General features: G+C 45.2%; 1 protein-coding gene across 1 annotated transcript in view; it reads right to left on the minus strand.

Moving 5' to 3' along the window:
* The window catches only part of usp31 (ubiquitin specific peptidase 31), a 150,231-nt gene that overhangs the window by 46,819 nt on the left and 82,419 nt on the right, over positions 1–20,993 (minus strand). Inside the window, exon 5 of the mRNA XM_038819667.1 lies at positions 9,513–9,648. Coding sequence (XP_038675595.1) covers positions 9,513–9,648 — 136 coding nt within the window. The remainder of the gene's footprint in view (positions 1–9,512; positions 9,649–20,993) is intronic.

Here is a 20,993-nt window from a genome sequence, read left to right on the forward strand (position 1 = left end):
ACCTCACACCACAATCTCTCCTCTAGCCGCGCCCCCCAGCTCTTCCTCCCATTTAGCCTTAACACCCTCCATGCTCATTCCATCCTCCTCCAAAATCCTCCGGTAAATCGGCGCGAGCCCCCCCTCACAGCACTGCCTCCAATGGTAAGGAGACCTTCCTCGCAAAGCCCACAGTCCAAAGATGTGCCGGTTAGGTGGATTGGTCACGATAAATTGCCCCTTAGTTTCCAACGGTTAGGTGGGATTACGTGGATAGGATGGGGGTGTGGGTGCTGACTCAATGGGCCAAATGGCCTCCCTCTGCACTGTAGGGATATGATATCTAGAAAACCAATAAAAAATACTTTGTTTTAAAATCTGGGCAAATTGGAGGAGAAATCCACAGACACCAGCTCGGGTTCAGAGCGGAGTGCGTGTATTTGACAACTGCCATTTTTGCTTTAAAGGGACTTTAATGTTAATCAGATATAATTTATAATCTGATATAATTTATAATCCATGTTAATCTTTAAAGCTCTGTGCATGTTAAGCCAAGGCAAGTAAAGGAATATTGTATTATAGTCCTCTTTTTCATATTTAATAAATGTTTTTTCTTGTTGTTAAAACTAAACAAAAAAGGCTGATGTTGGGGGGGAAAATCAGGATTTACACATGTACTGTGCATTCATAGCAACCTGTGCTTTCAAAAAGATTTACATTTATATAGTGTTTTTCATGACCACAAGATATCTCAAAACACTTACAGCCAATGAAGTACTTTTGAAGTGCTGTAATGTAGGAAACACAGCAGCCGATTTTCACACAGCAAGATCTCACAACAGCAATGTGATAATGACCTGATAAACTGTTTTTGTGATGCAGATTGAGGGTTAAATATCAGCCAGCTCACCAGGGATTTCTCTTCTACTATTCAAAATAGTGCCATAGGATCTTTTACATCCATGCAACCAACCAGGTGGGTCCTCAGTTTGTGACCTCATACAAAAGGCAAGTCTCTGACAGTACAGCACAAACTCAGCACTGTATTAGTGTGTCAGCATAGTTGCGTCTAGATGGGTGATTGTGTGGAGTTTGCACTTTCTCCCCGTGTCTGCATGGGTTTCCTCAGAGTGCCCCGGTTCCCACCCACACAAAAGTGTGCAGGTTTTATAGATTGGCTATTTTAAATTGCCCATTAATGTCCAAAAGTGTGCAGGTTGGGTTCAGGGGTTATTGGGATAGGGCGGGGTGGCGTGCTCTTTCATCGGGTCGATGTAGACTCGATGGGCTAATTGGCCACTTTCTGCACTGTAGGATTGTATTATTCTATGTGGGACTTAAAGCAGGAACCTTAAGGGCAGCACGGCGGCGCACTGGTTAGCACTGCTACCTCACGGCACCGAGGTCCCAGGTTCAATCCCGGGTCTGGGTCACTGTCCGTGTGATGTTTGCACGTACTCCCCGTATCTGCGTGGGTTTCGCCCCCACAACCCAAAGATGTGCAGAGTAGGTGAATTGGCCGCGCTAAATTGCCCCTTAATGGGATAACATTAATTTTGTACTCTAAACTTAAAAAAAAACTGGAACCTTATAACTGAAGAGCCAAATATGCTACCAAATGAGACTAATTATTAGACCATTAAAACACTGTGCATCACTATACACTTAAATAGGATGCTTAACGCACGGGTAGTACGATGGTGCATTGGTACTGCTGAGGACCCGGGTTCAATCCAGGCCCTGGGTCACTGTCTGTGTGAAGTTTACACATTCTCTACATGTCTGCATGGGTCTCAGTCCCACAACCCTAAGATGTGCAGGGTAGAGGAATTGACCATGCTAAATTACCTCCTCATTGGAAAAAAAAAAATTGGATACTCTAAAAAAAAAAAAAGTTTTTAAAACAAAAAAGGATGTTTAACGTGATCAATAAATTCCCGACTATTTCACAGAAGGGCTGCATGGAAAGGAGGAGGACTGGCAGATGGTTAATGACTAGACTCAGGTTAGAATGATTTTAAAAGGTAAGAAGAGATGCAACAATGTGGACAGATTTAGGAAGAAAATCCCAAAGTTCAAAGATTGCGACTGCTAAAAATAGACAGGTGGGAGAGAGAGCCAGACTATGTACGCAGTGGGTAAGCCTCAAAAGCAGAGGGTCCCAAGCTCTGCCCAACACGGAATGCAGTTTATCCAGAACTGCAGCACCCTCACCCTATAGCACTCAAACACGATCATCATTGTCCTTGATCCTCTGCTAACCCCCATTTCCCCTCACCATGACTTCAATTTCCTCACTCTTGTGGGCCAAATTGGCCTTCTGTGTTGTGCTATTTTACAATCCTATCCTAATCTACAATTGCCCACATGCTACTCTTCCTCCTTTGCTGCGCAAACAGAAGTGATGTGCTACACTCGGGGAAGGAGGAAAGACTTCAATTTATATGGTGTCTTAGACAATGGATAGCAGATACTTGTATCGACAAAGCCATTTTACACATTGCAGGATCTCACAGAAAACAATGAAACAAATGACCAATTGATCAGTTTTTGGTGACCAGTTAATGAAGGAGTATTGGCATAGTCACAAGCTGAGCTCCCTGCTCTCCTGATAGTACTATAGAGAAGAGAAGACTGAGGGCTCGCCTGATTGAGGCTTAAATGAAGAAGTTTGTTAGGGTAGAGAGAAAGAAAATGTTCCCACTTGTGGGAGTGTCCAAAATTAGGGATCATAAATTTAAGATAGTCATTAATAACTTCATAGATAGAATTCCTACAGTGCAGAAGGAGGCCACTTGATCCATCGAGTCTGCACCAATCCTCTGAAAGACACCCTACGAGGCCCACGTCCCCATCCAATGCCCGTAACCCCATCTAACCTTTTGGACACTAAGGGACAATTTATCATGGCGAATCCACCAAACATGAACATCTTTGGAATATGGGAGGAAACCAGGGCACCCAGAGAAACCCAGACAGACACGGGGAGAATATGCAAACTCCACACAGACTGTCACCCAAGGCTGGAACTGAACCCTCATCCCTGCTGCTATGAGGCAGCAGTGCTAACCATTGTGCCATCGTGGAGAATTCAGAAGAAATATCATTCAGAGAGTGGTTAGAATGTGAAACATACTCCCACATGGAATAGCTACCACAAATAAAATTTAAGGGGAAGCTAGATAACCATGAGGGATTAAAGGAAAAGAGTGCTACAGTGATACTGCTGGATGAAGAGGGATGGGAGGAAACTCACAAGGAGCATAAATACTAGCATGGACTAGTGGGCCTAATGACCCATAAACTTTACGAATGAAGAACTCCCAAATCCCTGCTCTGCATAAGTGCCATTGAATCAACAGGCAGAACATGACCTTGGGTAAATAGCTCAAATAAATGACACTCAATATCGTCAGCTGATATTACACAATCCAAGTGGAAGGCTTGAACTTCCAACCGTCTGACACAGGAGTGAGGTCTACCAACTAAATAAAACAGGCATCTCAAGGATACAAGGTAGATAGAAAGAAAACCTGCCTATTATGGTTATGACAATTCAGATACATAAAGTGACTGCAGGAATTTAAGGACATTTCACTCATAACTTCAGGACTGTTGCAGTTCTGTTTCTTTCAAAGCGTTGCTCAACCCCTGATCTTTACTTCCCAAAAGGTTACGGCCAGCAAATACATGGAACCACCACCACCTCCAAGAACCCCTCCAAGACACAAGCCAATCGATTTGGAAATATACTATCGTTCCTTCATCAAAGCAGAGTCAAAGTCCTGGAGCACTCTATGTAACAGCATTGTGGGACTGCATTCGCCGACATGGATTACAGCAGTTCAAGGCAGCGGTTCACCACCAGCTTCTTGAAAGCAATTAGAGATAAAACAATAGATGCTGCCCTTCCAGCAATGTCCACATCCAAATGAGTGAATGAATAGACACAAATTTTTGACTACCCAACTAAGTCTCGTTCCCAAACTATAAAACGTGTCCCAATAATGTCCAACGGTCATAGGTTCAAGTCTCATTTGGGTGCATCATCGACATTCCTATGCAAAACTGAGCAAGTGATATCTTTTGTAGATGTTAAACCTAGGCCTCACCTGCTTTAAGAGAAATACCAAAACACACAATTCTTTATCAACTTTCACTCCTCAAAGTACTCAAAAGGGTTTTGAACCTTTTGAATTCTCAACACCAGAAAGCTGTTAATGCTCAGTTATTGAGTATGCTCCAAGTCAGATCAACAAATTTTTGGATGCTATGGATATCAGTATGGATATCAACTGCCTCTCGGCAGTTGTGGCAAGGACTAAACAACATAAGGGACTACAAAGCGAAGCCAAGCAGTATCTCTGGCAGCAGCGCACCCCTCCCCAATAAACTTAATGCATTCTACGCTTGGTTTGAGCAGGTAACCAACAATCCGCTGTCGAGTGCCCCAGCAGCCCATAATTCACCCATACCCACCATCACCGTTTCCGAAGTCAGATCGGCCTTCCTGAAAGTGAACCCACAGAAGGCGACGGGCCCGGACGGGATCCCTGGTCGTGCACTCAAGAGGTTGCGCAGACCAGCTGGCAGAGGTATTCACAGACATCTTTAACCTATCCCTACTCCACTCCGAGGTCCCCACCTGCTTCAAGAAGACCACCATCATACCGGTACCAAAGAAGAACCAGGCAACATGCTTCAATGACTACCGCCCGGTGGCCCTGACGTCAGTTGTAATGAAGTGCTTCGAGAGGCTAATCATGAGGTGTATCATCTCCATACTCCCGGAATGCCTTGACCCACTTCAATTCACATACCGTCGCAACCGGTCCACATCAGACGCCATTTCCCTGGCCCTACACTCATCCCCAGACCATCTCAAAAACAAGGACTCCTACATCAGACTCCTATTTATTGACTACAGCTCCACCTTCAACACCATAATCCTAGCCAAGCTCATATCAAAGCTCCAAAACCTAGGACTTGGTTCTCCACTCTGCAACTGGATCCTCGATTTTCTGACCAACAGACCACAATCAGTAAGAATGAACTCCAACACCTCCTCCACAATAGTCCTCAATACCGGTGCCCCGCAAGGCTGTGTACCTAGCCCCCTACTCTACTCCCTGTACACACACGACTGCGTGGCAAAACTTGGTTCCAACTCCATCTACAAGTTTGCTGACGATACGACCATAGTGGGCCGGATCTCGAATAACGACGAGTCAAAATACAAGAGGGAGATAGACAACCTAGTGGAGTGGTGTAACGACAACAATCTCTCCCTCAATGCCAGCAAAACTAAAGAGCTGGTCATCGACTTCAGGAAGCAAAGTACTGTACACACCCCTGTCAGCATCAACGGGGCCAAGGTGGAGCTGGTTAGCAGTTTCAAATTCCTAGGGGTGCACATCACCAAAAATCTGTCTGGTCCACTCACGTCGACGCTATCACCAAGAAAGCACAACGGCGCCTATACTTCCTCAGGAAACTAAGGAAATTCAGCATGTCCACATTAACCCTTACCAACTTTTACAGATGCACTATAGAAAGCATCCCATCGGGCTGCATCACAGCCTGGTATGACAACTGCTCGGCCCAGGACCGCAAGGAACTTCAGAGAGTCGTGAATACCGCCCAGTCCATCACATGAACCTGCCTCCCATCCATGGACTCCATCTACACCTCCCGCTGCCGGGGGAAAGCGGGCAGCATAATCAGGGATCCCTCCCACCCGGCTTACTCACTTTTCCAACTTCTTCCATCGGGTAGGAGATACAGAAGTCTGAGGACATGCACGAACAGACTCAAAAACAGCTTCTTCCCCACACTCCTAAATGACCCTCTTATTGACTGACCTCATTAACACTACACCCTGTATGCTTCATCCGATGCCAATGCTTATGCAGTTACATTGTACATCTTGTGTTGCCCTATTATGTATTTTCTTGAATTTTGTTTAATTTCCTTTTCTTCCATGTACTGAATGATCTGTTGAGCTGCTTGCAGAAAAATACTTTTCAATGTACCTCGGTACACGTGACAATAAACAAATCCAATCCAATCCAATATCAGGGAATTTGGGGATAACTGTAGGATGGTACAGCTAAGCGAGAAGTTCAGCCATGATCTGAATGAATGGCAAAACAGATTTGAGGGACTACATCAACATCTCATTGTTGCTCGTGGGACACCACTAAACACATCTTTCCCTCTCATCTCATCAGAGTTCCGATGGGGCAGTTCTCTCCACAACACTCTGGTCCAGTGTTCTATCACAGCGAACCACCTTGGCCCTTTCCCATGCAATCATAGTAGGTCTGACACCTACCCTTTTTCCTCCTCTCTCCTCACTCTCCCAAGGCCCCAAACACTTCTTTCAGTTAAAGCAGCAATTAACTTGTACTGCTTTCAATTTAGTATATTGTATTCACTGTAGCATCCTCTACAATTGGGAGGCCAAACACAGACTGAGCGACTGCTTTACAGAACACAAAGCATTTTGTGCCTGCCAGGTGCTTGCCATTTTAATTGACCACCTTGCTCTCTCACTCACATTTCTGTCATCGGCCTGCTGTAATGAAGCTCAACACAAGCTTGAAGAACAGCACCCTCGTCATTTAATTAGGCACTTCACAGCCTTCTGGACTCAACACAGAGTACAACAACTTCAGGCCATGAACTAACCTCCATTTTAGTTTTTTTCACTAGTCTGTATCTTGTTTTCATGATTTTGCTTTCAGACAGATTTGTTCATTATTCTGCCGTTAATCTCTCCCACCCATTAGCCTATCCCAGACCTTCCCTTTTGTTCTTCAACCCCACCCCTATCGCCCCACAGATGCTGCCAGACCTGCTGAGTATTTATGCACTTTCTGTTTTTAGTTCAGATTTCTAGCACACGCAGTATTTTGCTTTTTATGGTGTTTGTGGGACCTTGGGCTACTACATTTCACTACATAACCGTGATGACACTTCAAAAATAGCTGTTTGGTTGCAAAGGGCTTTTGGAGGTCATGGGGGGAGCTTTGTAAATCAAATTTTCTCTTACAATATGGATGAAATAGAATTGAAGAAATGTGTTGCATAAATCCAAACAATTTTACACCCACAAATTCACACAATATTTAAGTGTTAACTATCCGGAGAAGAAATGCACTTGGAAGCCTGCAGGTACTTTACACAAAACAGCAAACCGATAGGTTTTTTTTGTTTTCTTTTTAAAAAAAATAAATTTAGAGTACCCAATTCATTTTTTCCAATTAAGGGGCAATTTAATGTGGCAATATTAAAGGGGCGATTTAATCCACCTAGCCTGCACACCTTTGGGTTGTGGGGGCGAAACCCACGCAAACACGGGGAGAATGTGCAAACTCCACACGGACAGTGACCCAGAGCCGGGATTGAACCTGGGACCTCGGTGCCATGAGACAGCAGTGCTAACCACTGCGCCACTGTGCTGCCCAGCAAACCAATAGTTTTGACCCGAGTAGTTTAACACCAACCTCATCTTCTTCTTTACACTAATAGCACCTCATACAAGTGTTTTCTATCTTACACAACATCCTTCTCAGTCATCCTGCCTCTCCAACTCCAGTGGCTCATCTCTCTAGCACTTAGATTTTAAAAATTACATTTACAAATTCTGATTTGAACAATATGCGCCTGGCTCTGTGCAACCCAACTTCATTTTCCTCCCTCTCCACACCTCTGCAGCATAGGAAAACATTCAACACAGAATGAACAGAAATGTCCTCCAACTAAACATTGAGACTGAAGGTATTCTCTCACAAAATCCATTTCATAGTCACTGACTTCATTCTGACACCATCTGAGGCTGAACTAGACTGGGTCAAATATGACAAAGATGTGAACAAAGATGGGCACATATCCATATGATCATGAAGATCGGCTAGTTCCGCCTCCATATTGCTGTCCGACTCCACCCCTGCCTCAGCTCACTGGCTGCTGAAACTCTGATCCGCCCCTTTCAAAATGTGACCCCTAGACTTGACTATTTTGACTATTCAATTGCACCCCTTGACCAGCCTAAAGTTCTCCCCTCCATAAATTCTACTTCATCCAAAACTCTACTGCCATGCCCCAACTTGCACCAAGTCCTGTTCACCCATTATCCTTGTGTTCTCTCACTTGTATTGACTCCCAGTTAAACAACATCTTGATTTTAACATTTTCATCCTGGCTTTAAAATCCACCCATGGCTTTGCCACCCTGCCACCTCCACCCCTCAATTTCTCCGGCCCAGTAATGCTCAGATATCTGCACGCTTCTAATACTGTTCTTGAACATTCTGGTGTTAATTGCACCACCATTGGTGGCCTAGCCTTCAGCTACCCGAGCTCTCCCAAAACACCTCTGCCTTGCTTTTCTCCTTTAAGTTGCTCCTTAAAACGTAATGTTTTGACCAAACTGGTTATCTGCCCTAATATCGTCTTATATGGTTTGGTGTCATTTTATATTATAATGCTTCTGTAAAGCACCTTGGGATGCTTCATTAGGGTAACGGTGCTACATAAATACAATTTCTTGCTGTTGCAGTAAAGATAAAGATTAAAGAGAAGGATCACCTTATGTTCATCAAGATGAGGGATGTTGGTGAAAAATTTAATTATTTCAAAACACCTAATGTTGCAGCAAGCATTCCCTGGTAAGGTACAATGCAATTAAATATACAGTAAAACCCCTCCACTTTCAGGGTACAAACTTGGAAGACCCATTTACTAATCCACCACCCACCCCCTCAGCCATCCCAACACTTGTCAAGTGAGATGGCAACTTGGTGACAAACTAAGGATTAATTTAAGTTGTAGACTCCAGCATGCTGAGCATCTGGGTTCAGACTATCCAAGCTCATGACACAGAATCCTTACAGCCAGCAGAGAGGACATTAAGAACATTTTGTAAAATGTGTTTGGATAAAAGGAACGTCACATTGTTGGTGCATCCCTTATCTGAATGAATGGAGGAGGTAGCTGCAGGGGTGGTACTGCCAATGTAACACACTTACCCCTTTTTGTGCCCCACAGTGGAATTTAACTGCCTCCTTCCTTTGTGGAAAAATTCTTAGTTGAAGAGCTTGTCCAGAGATCCCAGGAGACAGGCATTCCCTCGGAGCAAAGTAGACACAGTTCACCGACATCACGCGGAAGGTTCCTTGTGGTGCAAGTTCAGGCACGGCCGAGGTTGGTCTGTTTTACCATCTGACTGAGACTACGGTTCCCTTTTAAATGCGGTGCCCTTCATGTTATGCTGTGTCAATAGAAAAAGACTTCGCTGAGGACCCCCGCGGAGCAGCACTTCAACAAAGGGATTTTCCACAAAGCTAGAGAGTAGTTTAAAGATGACATGATGTGGGGCACACAAAATAATAAATAACTTGGCATTCAAAGTGGCTCTTCCCCCAGGGTACAGAGCCTAAACAGTCTACTTACACTATATGGATTTATAATAGTCACAGGCTCACATAAAATGGACTAATCTTAATGCATTAGAATCAAACGTATGTTTACCTGATCAGTGGGGATTTTGGTTTCTTGTGATATTGCCTCCCGGAGTTTGCCCACTGTACACGACAGTGGAACAGCTACCCCAATGCGCATGCAATGCGAACATTTTCCTTCATAAACCACAGTGATATTCAATGGCCTGCAAAAGAAAAGAGATAAGAGATACATTTATTACCAGTCAGCAATAAACAAACTTGCACCCACGATTAATATAGGGCTCTATCTTGGCAACCAGGTCTAAGCAAAATGAATCAAACACAATGAGACCGATGAGAAAGACAAATGGGAACAAATATGCCAGCAGATTCAGCTCATCCTCTCTGTGGAATCTATTCCCATCTCTCCCCTCCCCAATCCTTGCAATATTTCCCGATCCTCCCCAATCCTTGCAATATTTCCCTATCCACTCTTGCCCACCCTGTGCAACCTATTCCTACCCTCTCCTACCTTGCAGACCATTCTTAACTTCTTTCAGCAGAGTCCAAGTTTTAACCCATAGGCCACACATTCACAGCCAATGTCTGACAATATGAATTTCACAGGCAAATCAAGCCAATTCCACTGGTGCTGATATTTTCTTCTTTGATTATTTATTCTCCTAATGTTGTTGGCCTGGTCAATGGTTGGTGGCAGAGGCTGCCATGTGAATCAGTAGACCTCCAGAATTCCAGCAGTTGATGGTGTGAAGTGGCTACATCAGCAAAGTTGGGGAAAACAAGCCCAAAACTATTTTCAACAAAACTCAAAATGGCTGGTCACCGCTGTTGCAGGGAGGCAAGATGCCTGGGACTGTTGCTCATCGCCCTTCTCAATACTGCACTAATGCACTAGCAGAAAATGCTGGATAAACTTAGCAGGTCTGGAAACATTTGTGGAGAGAACCAGAGTTATTGTTCTGTAGTAGGGCCATTTAGATCCAAAACATGAACTGTTTTTCTCTCCATAGATGCTGCCACACCAGCTGAGTTTGTCAAGCATTTTCTATTTTTATTTCAGATTTCCAGCATCTGCAGTATTTGTTTTTTATCTACCTTAGAGCAAGTTATAAACAGCCCATGACACCAATATACACTCTTGTTAGAAAAGAGTCTTTTTTTTTTAAATAGAGCGTGGTGGTGTTGCCCTAATATGTATTTTCTTTTCATGTACTAAATGATTTGTTTGAGCTGCTCGCACAAAAATACTTTTCACCTCGGTACACGTGGCAATAAACAAATCCAATCCAATCCAATCCAATCCTGGGGAAAACTTCATGTTAGACTTTTTCTATGTTACATGTCATGTGCTATGTTCCTGGAAGTTCCCGATTGGTGTTTCTGTAAGTAAGAGCCAGAGATAAAATGGTGAAAGCCCCATTGTTTGTGGTGGCCGGAGTGAACTGGGTGGGGTCCAGCTTACAGTGGCACAGTTGCTGCTCAGCGGGCGCTCACCGTGGTGTTGTGCGCGTCTGGACGATGGCCGCCAAAGATGTTACCTTGGCTAAGGATTTCGGCTGTGATGCAGTTCGTTAAGACTCACTTTTAAGGATTGGGGGTTACTACTATGGGAGCAGTGGAGGTGCACAAGAAGGTTCTTGCACTAGAAAGAGCACTTCCCCTGGTGAGGGCCCACCGTAGTGTTGTCGAAATCCTGTTGCTGGTAGGTCGTCCGTCCTGTCTGGTTCAGGAAAGAGGGTTTGGGCAGGGCATGTGCCCAAGCCCCGCCCCTGGTGAGAATTGAGAGGCGAGTTCCCAATTGTGTTCAAATATTGGCTGCCATCATTTGATAATTCTGATTTGGATGTTGGGTGCATCATTTTCGACGGAGCACAGCCTATCCTTTCTTCGAGACCAGTCTGGCAGAATCATCCTGTGTCAATTATGAAGAATGTGATTTGTGCGCAATTTTACTCCTTTTGGTTATTGGGGAGAATGAGTGGGGCTGGGAAGACAGGTGGGTGGTTCAGTTGGTGGGGTGAGTTCAGTCCTTGCTTAGACTGAGGTCTCTCTCTCCATGGGTGGGTTTGGAATGCGGGAGGGGCACCCATTCCCTTGTTGGCTGGGAAGCCCTGCCGGTTCGTTCGTAGTCCCAATGCGTCGCTGCTGATCCCCTCTATACATTTGTCTGGAATGATTTTGGTTCCCCCTAGGGCCTGGATTGGGGCTTAGTTTTGTTGTGTGGCATGCATGTAACTCCCCTTAGGACTGGAGTTTTTGTGCATTTTCTTTTGTTTTTGTGAAGATCAATTAGCTCTCGGATGCCACATGGGTGCAGATAGGTCTGGTATCCGAAGAGGGGAGGCTGCGATGGGCCGGTGACGCCCTTGGACTGCTGGAGACGAAAGGGATGCACATTTGTGTGCACCCAACCGTGGCATGACTCATCAAGATGTTTTGTGGTGATCGTGGGTCTGTGGGGTGTGGGAGAGGGTGAACGTTTTGTCATGTTTTTATGCCTTTATCCTGTCTATCCCTCAGTATCTGGTGGGACTACAGGAGTATCTAATCCTGTCTAGTGATTGTATCGAGCTGATCCTGATGTCGTTCTTCTGCCCCACTCTGTACTATGGGGATCCTTAATTTTGTAACTTTGTTGTGTAATTCTTTAAAATGCAAATCAATCTTAGATATCAGAGTTTACAGTGCAGAAGGAGGCCATTCAGCCCACGAGTCTGCATTCATTGGGAAGAGCACCCAATTTAAGTCCACATCTCCACCCTATCCCTGTAACCCAGTAACCCCTTTAACCTTTTGGATGCTTACTAGAGATATTTTAACATGGCCAATCCACCCAACCTGCACATCGTTGGATTGTGGGAGGAAACCAGTGCACCCGGAGGAAACCCGGTGAGAAACCGCAAATTCCCCACAGTCACCTGAGGCCGGAATTGAACGGGTCCCTGGAGCTTTACTTTACAGAGAGCAAATTAAACTAATTATGTTGCAGCTACTCCATGAATACAAAGAATAACATTTCTTTTTTATTTTTAAGTACATTAAGAGGACGGCACAGTGGCTGCGGACCCGGGTACGATCCCAGCCCCAGGTAACTGTCAGGTAGAGTTTGCACATTCTCCCCATGTCTGCGTGAGTCTCACCTGCACAGCCCAAAGTTGTGCAGATTAGGTGGATTGGCCAAACTAAATTGCCCCTTACTTGGGGAAAAAAAATTAAAAGTACATTAAAAAGGGATAAGCTTAAAATTACAACTTGTGCCATTTGGGCATAGAAAAACGTTACCTATTTACACTCCCATTTAATAGGAGATATTAACACACTTGTGTTTAATGATTGTTAAAATAGCAGAGGAAGGAATTTCACAAACATACAAGGCATCTGACATTTATGTGATACACTGCTAATTCTGTACCATCTTTCTTGTGCAGATTTCTTTCAGCCTGTTTACACGAACAATTCCAAAATAGCAGCAACACAAATTTTCTGACACATCTCATGCAACTGAAGGCTGTGAAATTAGCTCAACAATGTGTTCCATACATAACTGAAAACAGCACCACTTTCATTTGTGATTAGATGGTGACATAACCACATTGAAGGGCACATTTTAGCATGCATTATGTTCTCATAACTATTCAGCTTATGTTGCTGCCAGCCAGTCTGACAAACAAACTGTACTACAGCCCACGATGAGCCAGCATAATGAATATCACAGCATTCATAGCAACATTTCCCCTCGACACTGCAGCCCACAAAATACCAGTCGTCTAAATACCAACATTCACTGACAGCTGGTCAGGGGGAGCTGCTATCCAATGTACGCCATCTCCTCATCGCAGGATTCAACACAAATCCAAGAAATTAAAAAAGCATAATATCACAGAATAAGGAGTTCTGAGCCTAGAATTCATTTAGAGCTTTGAAACTCCAAGAAGCAGAGCAGAGGTCAGGCTACAAGTGTCACTCACTCCAACGATGCAGTGGCAATCATGCTACTAAGCCTGGCAACTGGATTATGGGCTGGTGGAAACCTCACTTTCAATTTCTGCCAGACAGCAAGGCTCATTTTAAAAGAGCACAGTCAGCTCCAATAAACAGCTACTGTCCAAAACACGAGTCTTTCTGCACAGAATTCTGAAGAACCTGCAGAACATTTCCAGCACCTGTCTTTCTAGCCTTGAAAATTATTCCAGAACTCTCCAAATCTGGACAAGCATTATCTCCACCCGCCATTCCCAATAAATCCACAAGCATTATATCCATTCCCGTACCAGCCTCCCCGGACAGGCGCCGGAATGTGGCGACTAGGGGCTTTTCACAGTAACTTCATTGAAGCCTACTCGTGACAATAAGCGATTTTCATTTTCATTTCCACCACCCCCAATAAATCCCCAAGCATTATCTCCACCACCCCCAGTAAATCAAGGCAAGCATTATCTCCACCCGCCCCTGCAATAAATCCAGACATGCATTATCTCCACCGGCCACCCCCAATAAATCCAGACGAGCATTATCTCCACCTGCCCCCCACAATAAATCCATACAAGCATTACCTCCAACGGCCACCCCCTATTATATCCAGACAAGCATCATCTCCACCCGCCACCCCGCCCCAATAAATCCAGACAAGCATTATCTCCACCTGCCCCCCACAATAAATCCATACAAGCATTACCTCCAACGGCCACCCCCTATTAAATCCAGACAAGCATCATCTCCACTCACCCCCCCCCAATAAATCCAGACAATTATCTTCACCCGCCACCCCCAATAAATCCAACCAAGCATTATCTCCACCTGCCCCCCACAATAAATCCAGACGAGCATCATCTCCACCCACCCCACCCCCCCAAATAAATCCAAACAAGCATCACCTCCACCCCCCACCCCCAATAAATCCAGACAAGCATTATCTCCACCGCCACCCCCAATAAATCCAGACAAGCATTATCTCCACACACCACGCCCCCCCCCAATAAATCCAGACATGCATTATCTCCACCCGCCACCCCCAATAAATCCAGACAAGCATTATCTCCACACACCACGCCCCTCCCCCCCCCCCAAATAAATCCAGACAAGCATTATCTCCACCTACTCCCAAAAACTCCAGACAAGCATTATCTCCACCTACTCCCAAAAACTCCAGACAAGCATTATCTCCACCTACTCCCAAAAACTCCAGACAAGCATTATCTCCAACCCCTCAATAAATCCAGAGGGGCATCATCTCCACCCACCACCCCCAATAAATCCAGACGTGCATCATCTCCACCCACCTCCAGTAAATCCAGGCAAGCATTATCTCCACTTACCCCCAATAAATCCAGGCAAGCATTATCTCCACACCCCCCCCCCCCCCAATAAATCTAGATGCGCATCATCTCCACCCACCTCTAGTAAATCTAAACAAGCATGATCTCCACCCACCCCCAATATATCTAGACAAGCATTATCTCCACCTGCACCCCCCCCCCCCTCCCCCCCCCCCCACACAATAAATCTGGACAAGCATTATCTCCACCCACCCCCAATATATCCAGACAAGCATTATCTTCACCCACTCCCAATAAACTATGTTATGATTACTTACTTCACAAAGTCAATACTGGCTCAGTAACGGTTCATTCAGCTGCCTTTCACAGGTCTTTTTATTAAACAGTTTGCTGTTATACAGTGCCTCTAACGCAGCAAAACTTCCAAACGCATTTCACAGTTGCGCTATCAAGACACAAATTGACACCCAGCAAAGCAAATATTGATTTATCTTTTTTTTTTAAAGTAATTTTTTTTCAAATTTAGAGTACCTAATTTTTTTTTCCAATTAAGGAGCAATTTAGCATGGCCAATTCACCTACCCTGCACATCTTATTGGGCTGTGGGGTTGAGACACACACAGACAGGGAGAATGTCCACACGGACAGTGACCCGGGGCCGGGATTGAACCCAGGTCCTCGGCGCTGCAAAGCAGCAATGCTAACCACTGTGCCACCCTCAAAGCATATAGTCATGCAGCTGATCAGAAATTTGATCAAAGAGGCAGTTTAATGAAGGACTTAAAGGAGATAGATGGATGGAGGTTATTGGGGAGAGAATTCCAGTGCTCATTAAAGGCAGGGGCAGCACTGGTGAAAAAGGAAGTGGAAATTGTAGTAATTTTTAGGCAACTAGTCATCATATACTTCATGCCTCCAAATTGTTCCCACCACCCGATATCAGCTCTGCTCGTAACTTTAATAAATGCATCAGATATGCTTGGACACAATTGTAAAACCAAAAAGAACCATCAATTCTTCTCCAACAGCTAAGAGGCTGTTATCTCCACCCACCTTTGAGTGCAGCTGAGTTTAATTCTATGGTGCTGGTCCTTGAAATTATTCATCAAATAATTAGTCACGAATTGTTGAGCTGACTCCTCCACAATTTCCAGTGAGGCTCTCACTGTAACCACAATGTTCTCAATATTACTCCGATTACACTTAGAAATGAATGCACTCAATGCAGCCTCAAAACTCACTGCTGACCCCACCACAGAAAACGGCAAGATTTACTGTATTGCCAATTTACAAACTATTAGAATATGGCTGATTTTTCCCAGGTCCTTCTCATTTGTGCCTTTGCAACCTCCAGACTGGACTATTGCAACACACTGGTCTCCCAGTCTTACATTTGTAAATTTGAGATGATCAAGATTCTGTTGCCTGTGCCTTAATTCACCCAAAGTCCTGTTCACCTATCACTCATGTTCACGGATCTACACAGGCTACTGTTCAAGCAACATCTTCATTTGAAAATTCTCGGGCTGGATTCTCTGTTTCAGAGACAAAGTGTTGACGCCGGCACTGAATCGGTGGACTTCTACAACCATTGAATCGGCGCCGTCCCATGCAATTTAGCATCCGTTAACGGGCGAGCACTAGTGCCGCCTGGAACTAGAGCAATTCCAATTAAAAATGGTGTGTATAGCAACTGCACGTTCATGGAGTGGAACCCTTTTCGGTTTGTGAAGACCACCCCCTCATGCGCCAATGCTCATAACGGGACATGCATCCAGTCGATTACCCCCTGATCTGGGACATCCCGGTGATGGCAGCAAACCCCACTCCCTGGCATCCTGGTGGGCTCTATACACATTGAAGCTGGTATATTTTGCCACCTGATATTACAGGCCCCTCCAGGACAGTGCGGATGCACCTGTGCATCGAAATTTGCACAATCCCCGTCAGGTCCCCACTCAGACTCGAACGACCCTGTGGCAAAGTTCAAGGTGACCATCACCTTTACTCCCACCTCTCCCATACCCCAGCAGTTCCAGGTGCGTCCTGATCCGGCAGAGGCCGTGCGGTTCCCAAGCTCAGCCAGAGTCTTCAGCGGCATGGTCTGGCAGGTCCTCGAATGACAGGCGCTGCCAGTACACACGAGGCCTCATACGGCACCTCCTTCCAACCTGCTCCTCAGCCTGTTGGGCGGCAGGCTCTCCAACCGCACCAGCTGACTCCCGTTCCTCTGGGCCAAGCTTGGCTGCTGCAGAGCCCACGCCGAGCAGCTCCTGCTCAGGCAGCCTCAGTGCATCCCCCAAGACTGCAGCGGCTAGGATGATGGCAACCATTCCTGGTTGGATTTCAAAACCCATTGTCTGCAATGGGTGAAAGGCAGACATGTTAGCATGATGTGTACCCCCCTGCCCCAACAGGTACAACAGGCTACACGGTGGCCACAGCCTGCACTGCATTTCCTGTCCCGGCATGTTTCCCCCCCCCATTCATTCCCCAGGCTCTCTGCCATCTGGCCCCAGCACCTGTCCCTGTCAGCAGCGGTGCCAGTGGCTGCCGCCACCAATGGCAGAGGCACTCTCTGTGACTTCTCTTGTAGGGGCTACCGGGGGCACAGCCCTTGGGTTGGCCGCATGATGCCCTGCGGCGGGTGACATCCGGTAATGGGTGGATGGTATTATTATTATTATTATTATTAAATAGGTGCAGTAGTCCAAGGGCAGCACGGAGGCACAGTGGTTAGCACTATTGCCTCACAGCTCCAGGATCCAAGCTCAATTCCAGCCTCAGGTGACTGTGAGGAGTCTACACTTTCTCCCCGTGTTTGCGTGGGTTTAATAATAATAATCTTCATTGTCACACGTATGCTTACATTAACACTGCAATGAAGTTACTGTGAAAAGCCCCGAGTCACCACATTCCGGCGCCTGTTCGGGTACACTGAGGGAGAATTCAGAATATCCAATTCACCTAACAGCACGTCTTTCGGGACTAATTGGAGGAAACCGGAGCACCCGGAGGAAACCCACACAGACACGGGGAGAACGTGCAGACTCCGCACAGACAGTGATCCAGCCGGGGATCGAACCTGGGACCCGGATGCTGTGAAGCCACAGTTCTAACCACTGTGCTACCATGCTGCCCATAGAGTGCTGCTTTCCTCTGGGTGCTCCGGTTCCTCCCACAGTCCAAAGATGCACAGGCTAAGTGGTTTTGCCATGCCAAATTGCCCCTTAGTGTCCAAAAGTGGGGTTACTGGGTTAGGGGGATAGGGTGGCGGTGTGGGCTTATGTAGGGTGCTCTTTTCAAGAGCCGGTGCAGACTCGATGGGCCAAATAACCTCCCTCTACACTGGAGGGATTCTATGAAAAGGTTTCATTGTGTCTACTATATCTCTCCAAGCCTAGTTATTTATACTCAAGTACAAACAAGTGAAGATCAACGTGTTTTTCATAAGCTGCAGTCCTTGAACGTAAATGTATCTTTTAGAGTCACACAGAGCAGCTGCTGGGGAATTATAATTCTGAGTGCTCCAGTCAGAGGAAGGATGGTGGGGAGTGCAGGGGTGGAAAGGGGGAAATTACTCAGTTAGCAATCAAACTGGGGTACAAATACAAGTTACAAAAGCACCGGCTGTCCCAAACACCATTATCAAGGTCAGAGTCACTGCTCTATCTGAATCAAAGAAGTAGATTAGCACACCAATAGGAAACACTAAACTTGTCTGTCAATAACCCTCTGGTAAATTGTCAGAGAGGTCAATTTTCCTTATTGTAACCTGCCTGGATACATGTATGTCAGACAATAACAGCGAGAAACACTGGAGCAGGACAGCCTTTAAATGGAGTCTCCTGTCACTGACAATCAGATAGTCATTTAAATCACCAGCCTCTTGACAGCACCATAATTGCACCATAATTTAATCCAATGACACCGGTTTAATACAACTTCTTTATTATGATCCCACATAAGATGGTGTCATTCATCACAACCATCCCTGACTTTGAAATGGCTGAAACATTCACACCAACCTCAACTGACTTTGAAACCAGGTTTTGGAAACGTGTCCAAAAGGAGTTATATACAGTGACCAATATTATAGTTCGAAAACTGAAGAGATGGTGAAAGGCCTTTCAATGGAAAAAAAAAGAGCACATAGTTTGAATGTTTTAGAAATTAATGCTTCCCCTTTCCCCTCAAAAAAGGTAGCGTTTTCATCATTTCACAGACTTCAAATGCAATCATGCAAATGCTGATGTGAGGAACTCTTCTTATTACAGAAAGACACACAACCAGTCCCAGACACATGCATGATGCAAAGCAAGCTCTTTCAAGTCAGCAACTTATATTTATATAGCCTTCTAACATAAAAAACCTCCCAGGATGTTTCACAGAGTAATAAACTAAAACTGACATGGAGCTACATAAGGAAGTACGAGGATTGATAATCAAAAGGTTGGTCACAGGCTTTATGGATAATCTTAAAAAGGAGCACGGCAGAGAAATTTGGGGGGGGGGGGGATTAGGTAGGGCCTCAACACTGATGACACGGTCACCAATGGCGAAGCAAAGGGAGTCAGAGATGCACAAGAGACCAGAATTGGAGGACTGCAAAGATCTCAGGAGGTTATAGGGCTGGAGGAAATTAGAGAGATAGTGAGGGTGAGGCCACAGAAGAATCTTAAAAACTAGGAAGACAATTGGGTTTTTTTGTTAATTGAGGGATTGCTAGACCTGGAGCCAATGTAACCACTGCACATTGCAAAAATGACACCTCCGCCTTTATTACAGCCACATTCAATTTCATTGCATAATACAATGCTAAGGAGTGTCCACAGTAACTTGTACAAGGCATGAAGAAACTTGTGAAAAATGATGATCAACAGCGATAAACTAGTTACATAATATACCCACATGCAATTAGAGGCACGCAGATGTGCAGAACTAAACCAGAGCCTCATCCTTCAATCCTTTTAGAACTGAGGGAACAGAAGAGTAAGGGACAACTTTAACCTAACCCACTCGAGATCAAGAGCAATGCTGGTTTTACACTCAATAAAAAGTAATATCGGTCACGTAAAACTAATGTTCCACCCAACCCCTGTAAATTCCTGACTGTTAACAATGTACCAACATAGGAACATAGTTATCCTATTTCATGAATGGTATTATATAATGATAATAATCTTTGTTGTCACAAGTATTGTCACACTGCAATGAAGTTACTGTGAAAAGCCCCAAGTAGCCACATGTTTGGGTACACAGAGGGAATATTCAGAATGTCCAAATTACCTAACAGCACATCTTTTGGGACTTATGGGAGGAAACCAGAGCACCCGGAGGAAACCCACACAGACACAGGGAGAATATGCAGACTCCGCACAGACAGTGACCCAAGCCGGGAATCGAACCTGGGACCCTGGTGCTGTGAAGCAACAGTGATAACCACTGTGCTACCATACTGCCCGATATTACGGTCCTAGAGCACATCAAAACCAGTGAGTTGGTTGCATAGCTGACAAGATCTGCACTGAAAAATAAGAGACAATTAATATGTATAAAAAGTGAGAAAGTGAAGCTTCAAATCTACTAAAACCGTCAAAGTTTCAACTCTTTATAAATTCTCAGGCCTGGGAAAGGATACTTCCTGACTGGTCAAAATTCACCAATCAGGATCAAGTCTGTCATGATATGCACTCATGTACCTAATGAGATACAGACAGGCAGTGACAGACACCCAGGACAGCCAATCAACATACAGGACAGAACACAACCAATCACTAGCCAGAACACTAGAGGGTGGTCTCCCACTATAAAACACACAAGGCATCAACACTCTGCCTCTTTCCACTGGTGACAACTGTAGTGACAGCCAGGGTGTGTTTATCAGTTAGCACCTTCTACACGTGGCTCAGAGCTAGTCTGGTTTAGTTAGTTATAACAAGCATGCTTAGATTAGTAGAGTGTCAAACCCACAGCGAACTGTGTGCACTGCTTAACAAGTTCAAAAAAGCGTATTGAACCAACATCACAGTTTGGAGTCTACTTTCAAGTACAACTGCATCCAGTTGCAGTCCGTGTTACCCCAGGGTGATTAACACGACATGGTACCAGTAGTCTACTTTCTCTAAGTGGCTTACCTCGGGTGATTCTGTGGCGACCAGCGGGTTCTTTCCAGCGACATGGAAAGGATCCGGGCCCCTTCACAGCTACGGATCTCCGGCAATCTCGACGCCAACTGGCGGGTCTTCAAGCAGGGTTTCCTTCTCCACATT

The sequence above is a fragment of the Scyliorhinus canicula genome, chromosome 15 (assembly GCF_902713615.1).
Source record: "Scyliorhinus canicula chromosome 15, sScyCan1.1, whole genome shotgun sequence".
Classification (NCBI taxonomy): Eukaryota; Metazoa; Chordata; class Chondrichthyes; order Carcharhiniformes; family Scyliorhinidae; genus Scyliorhinus; species Scyliorhinus canicula.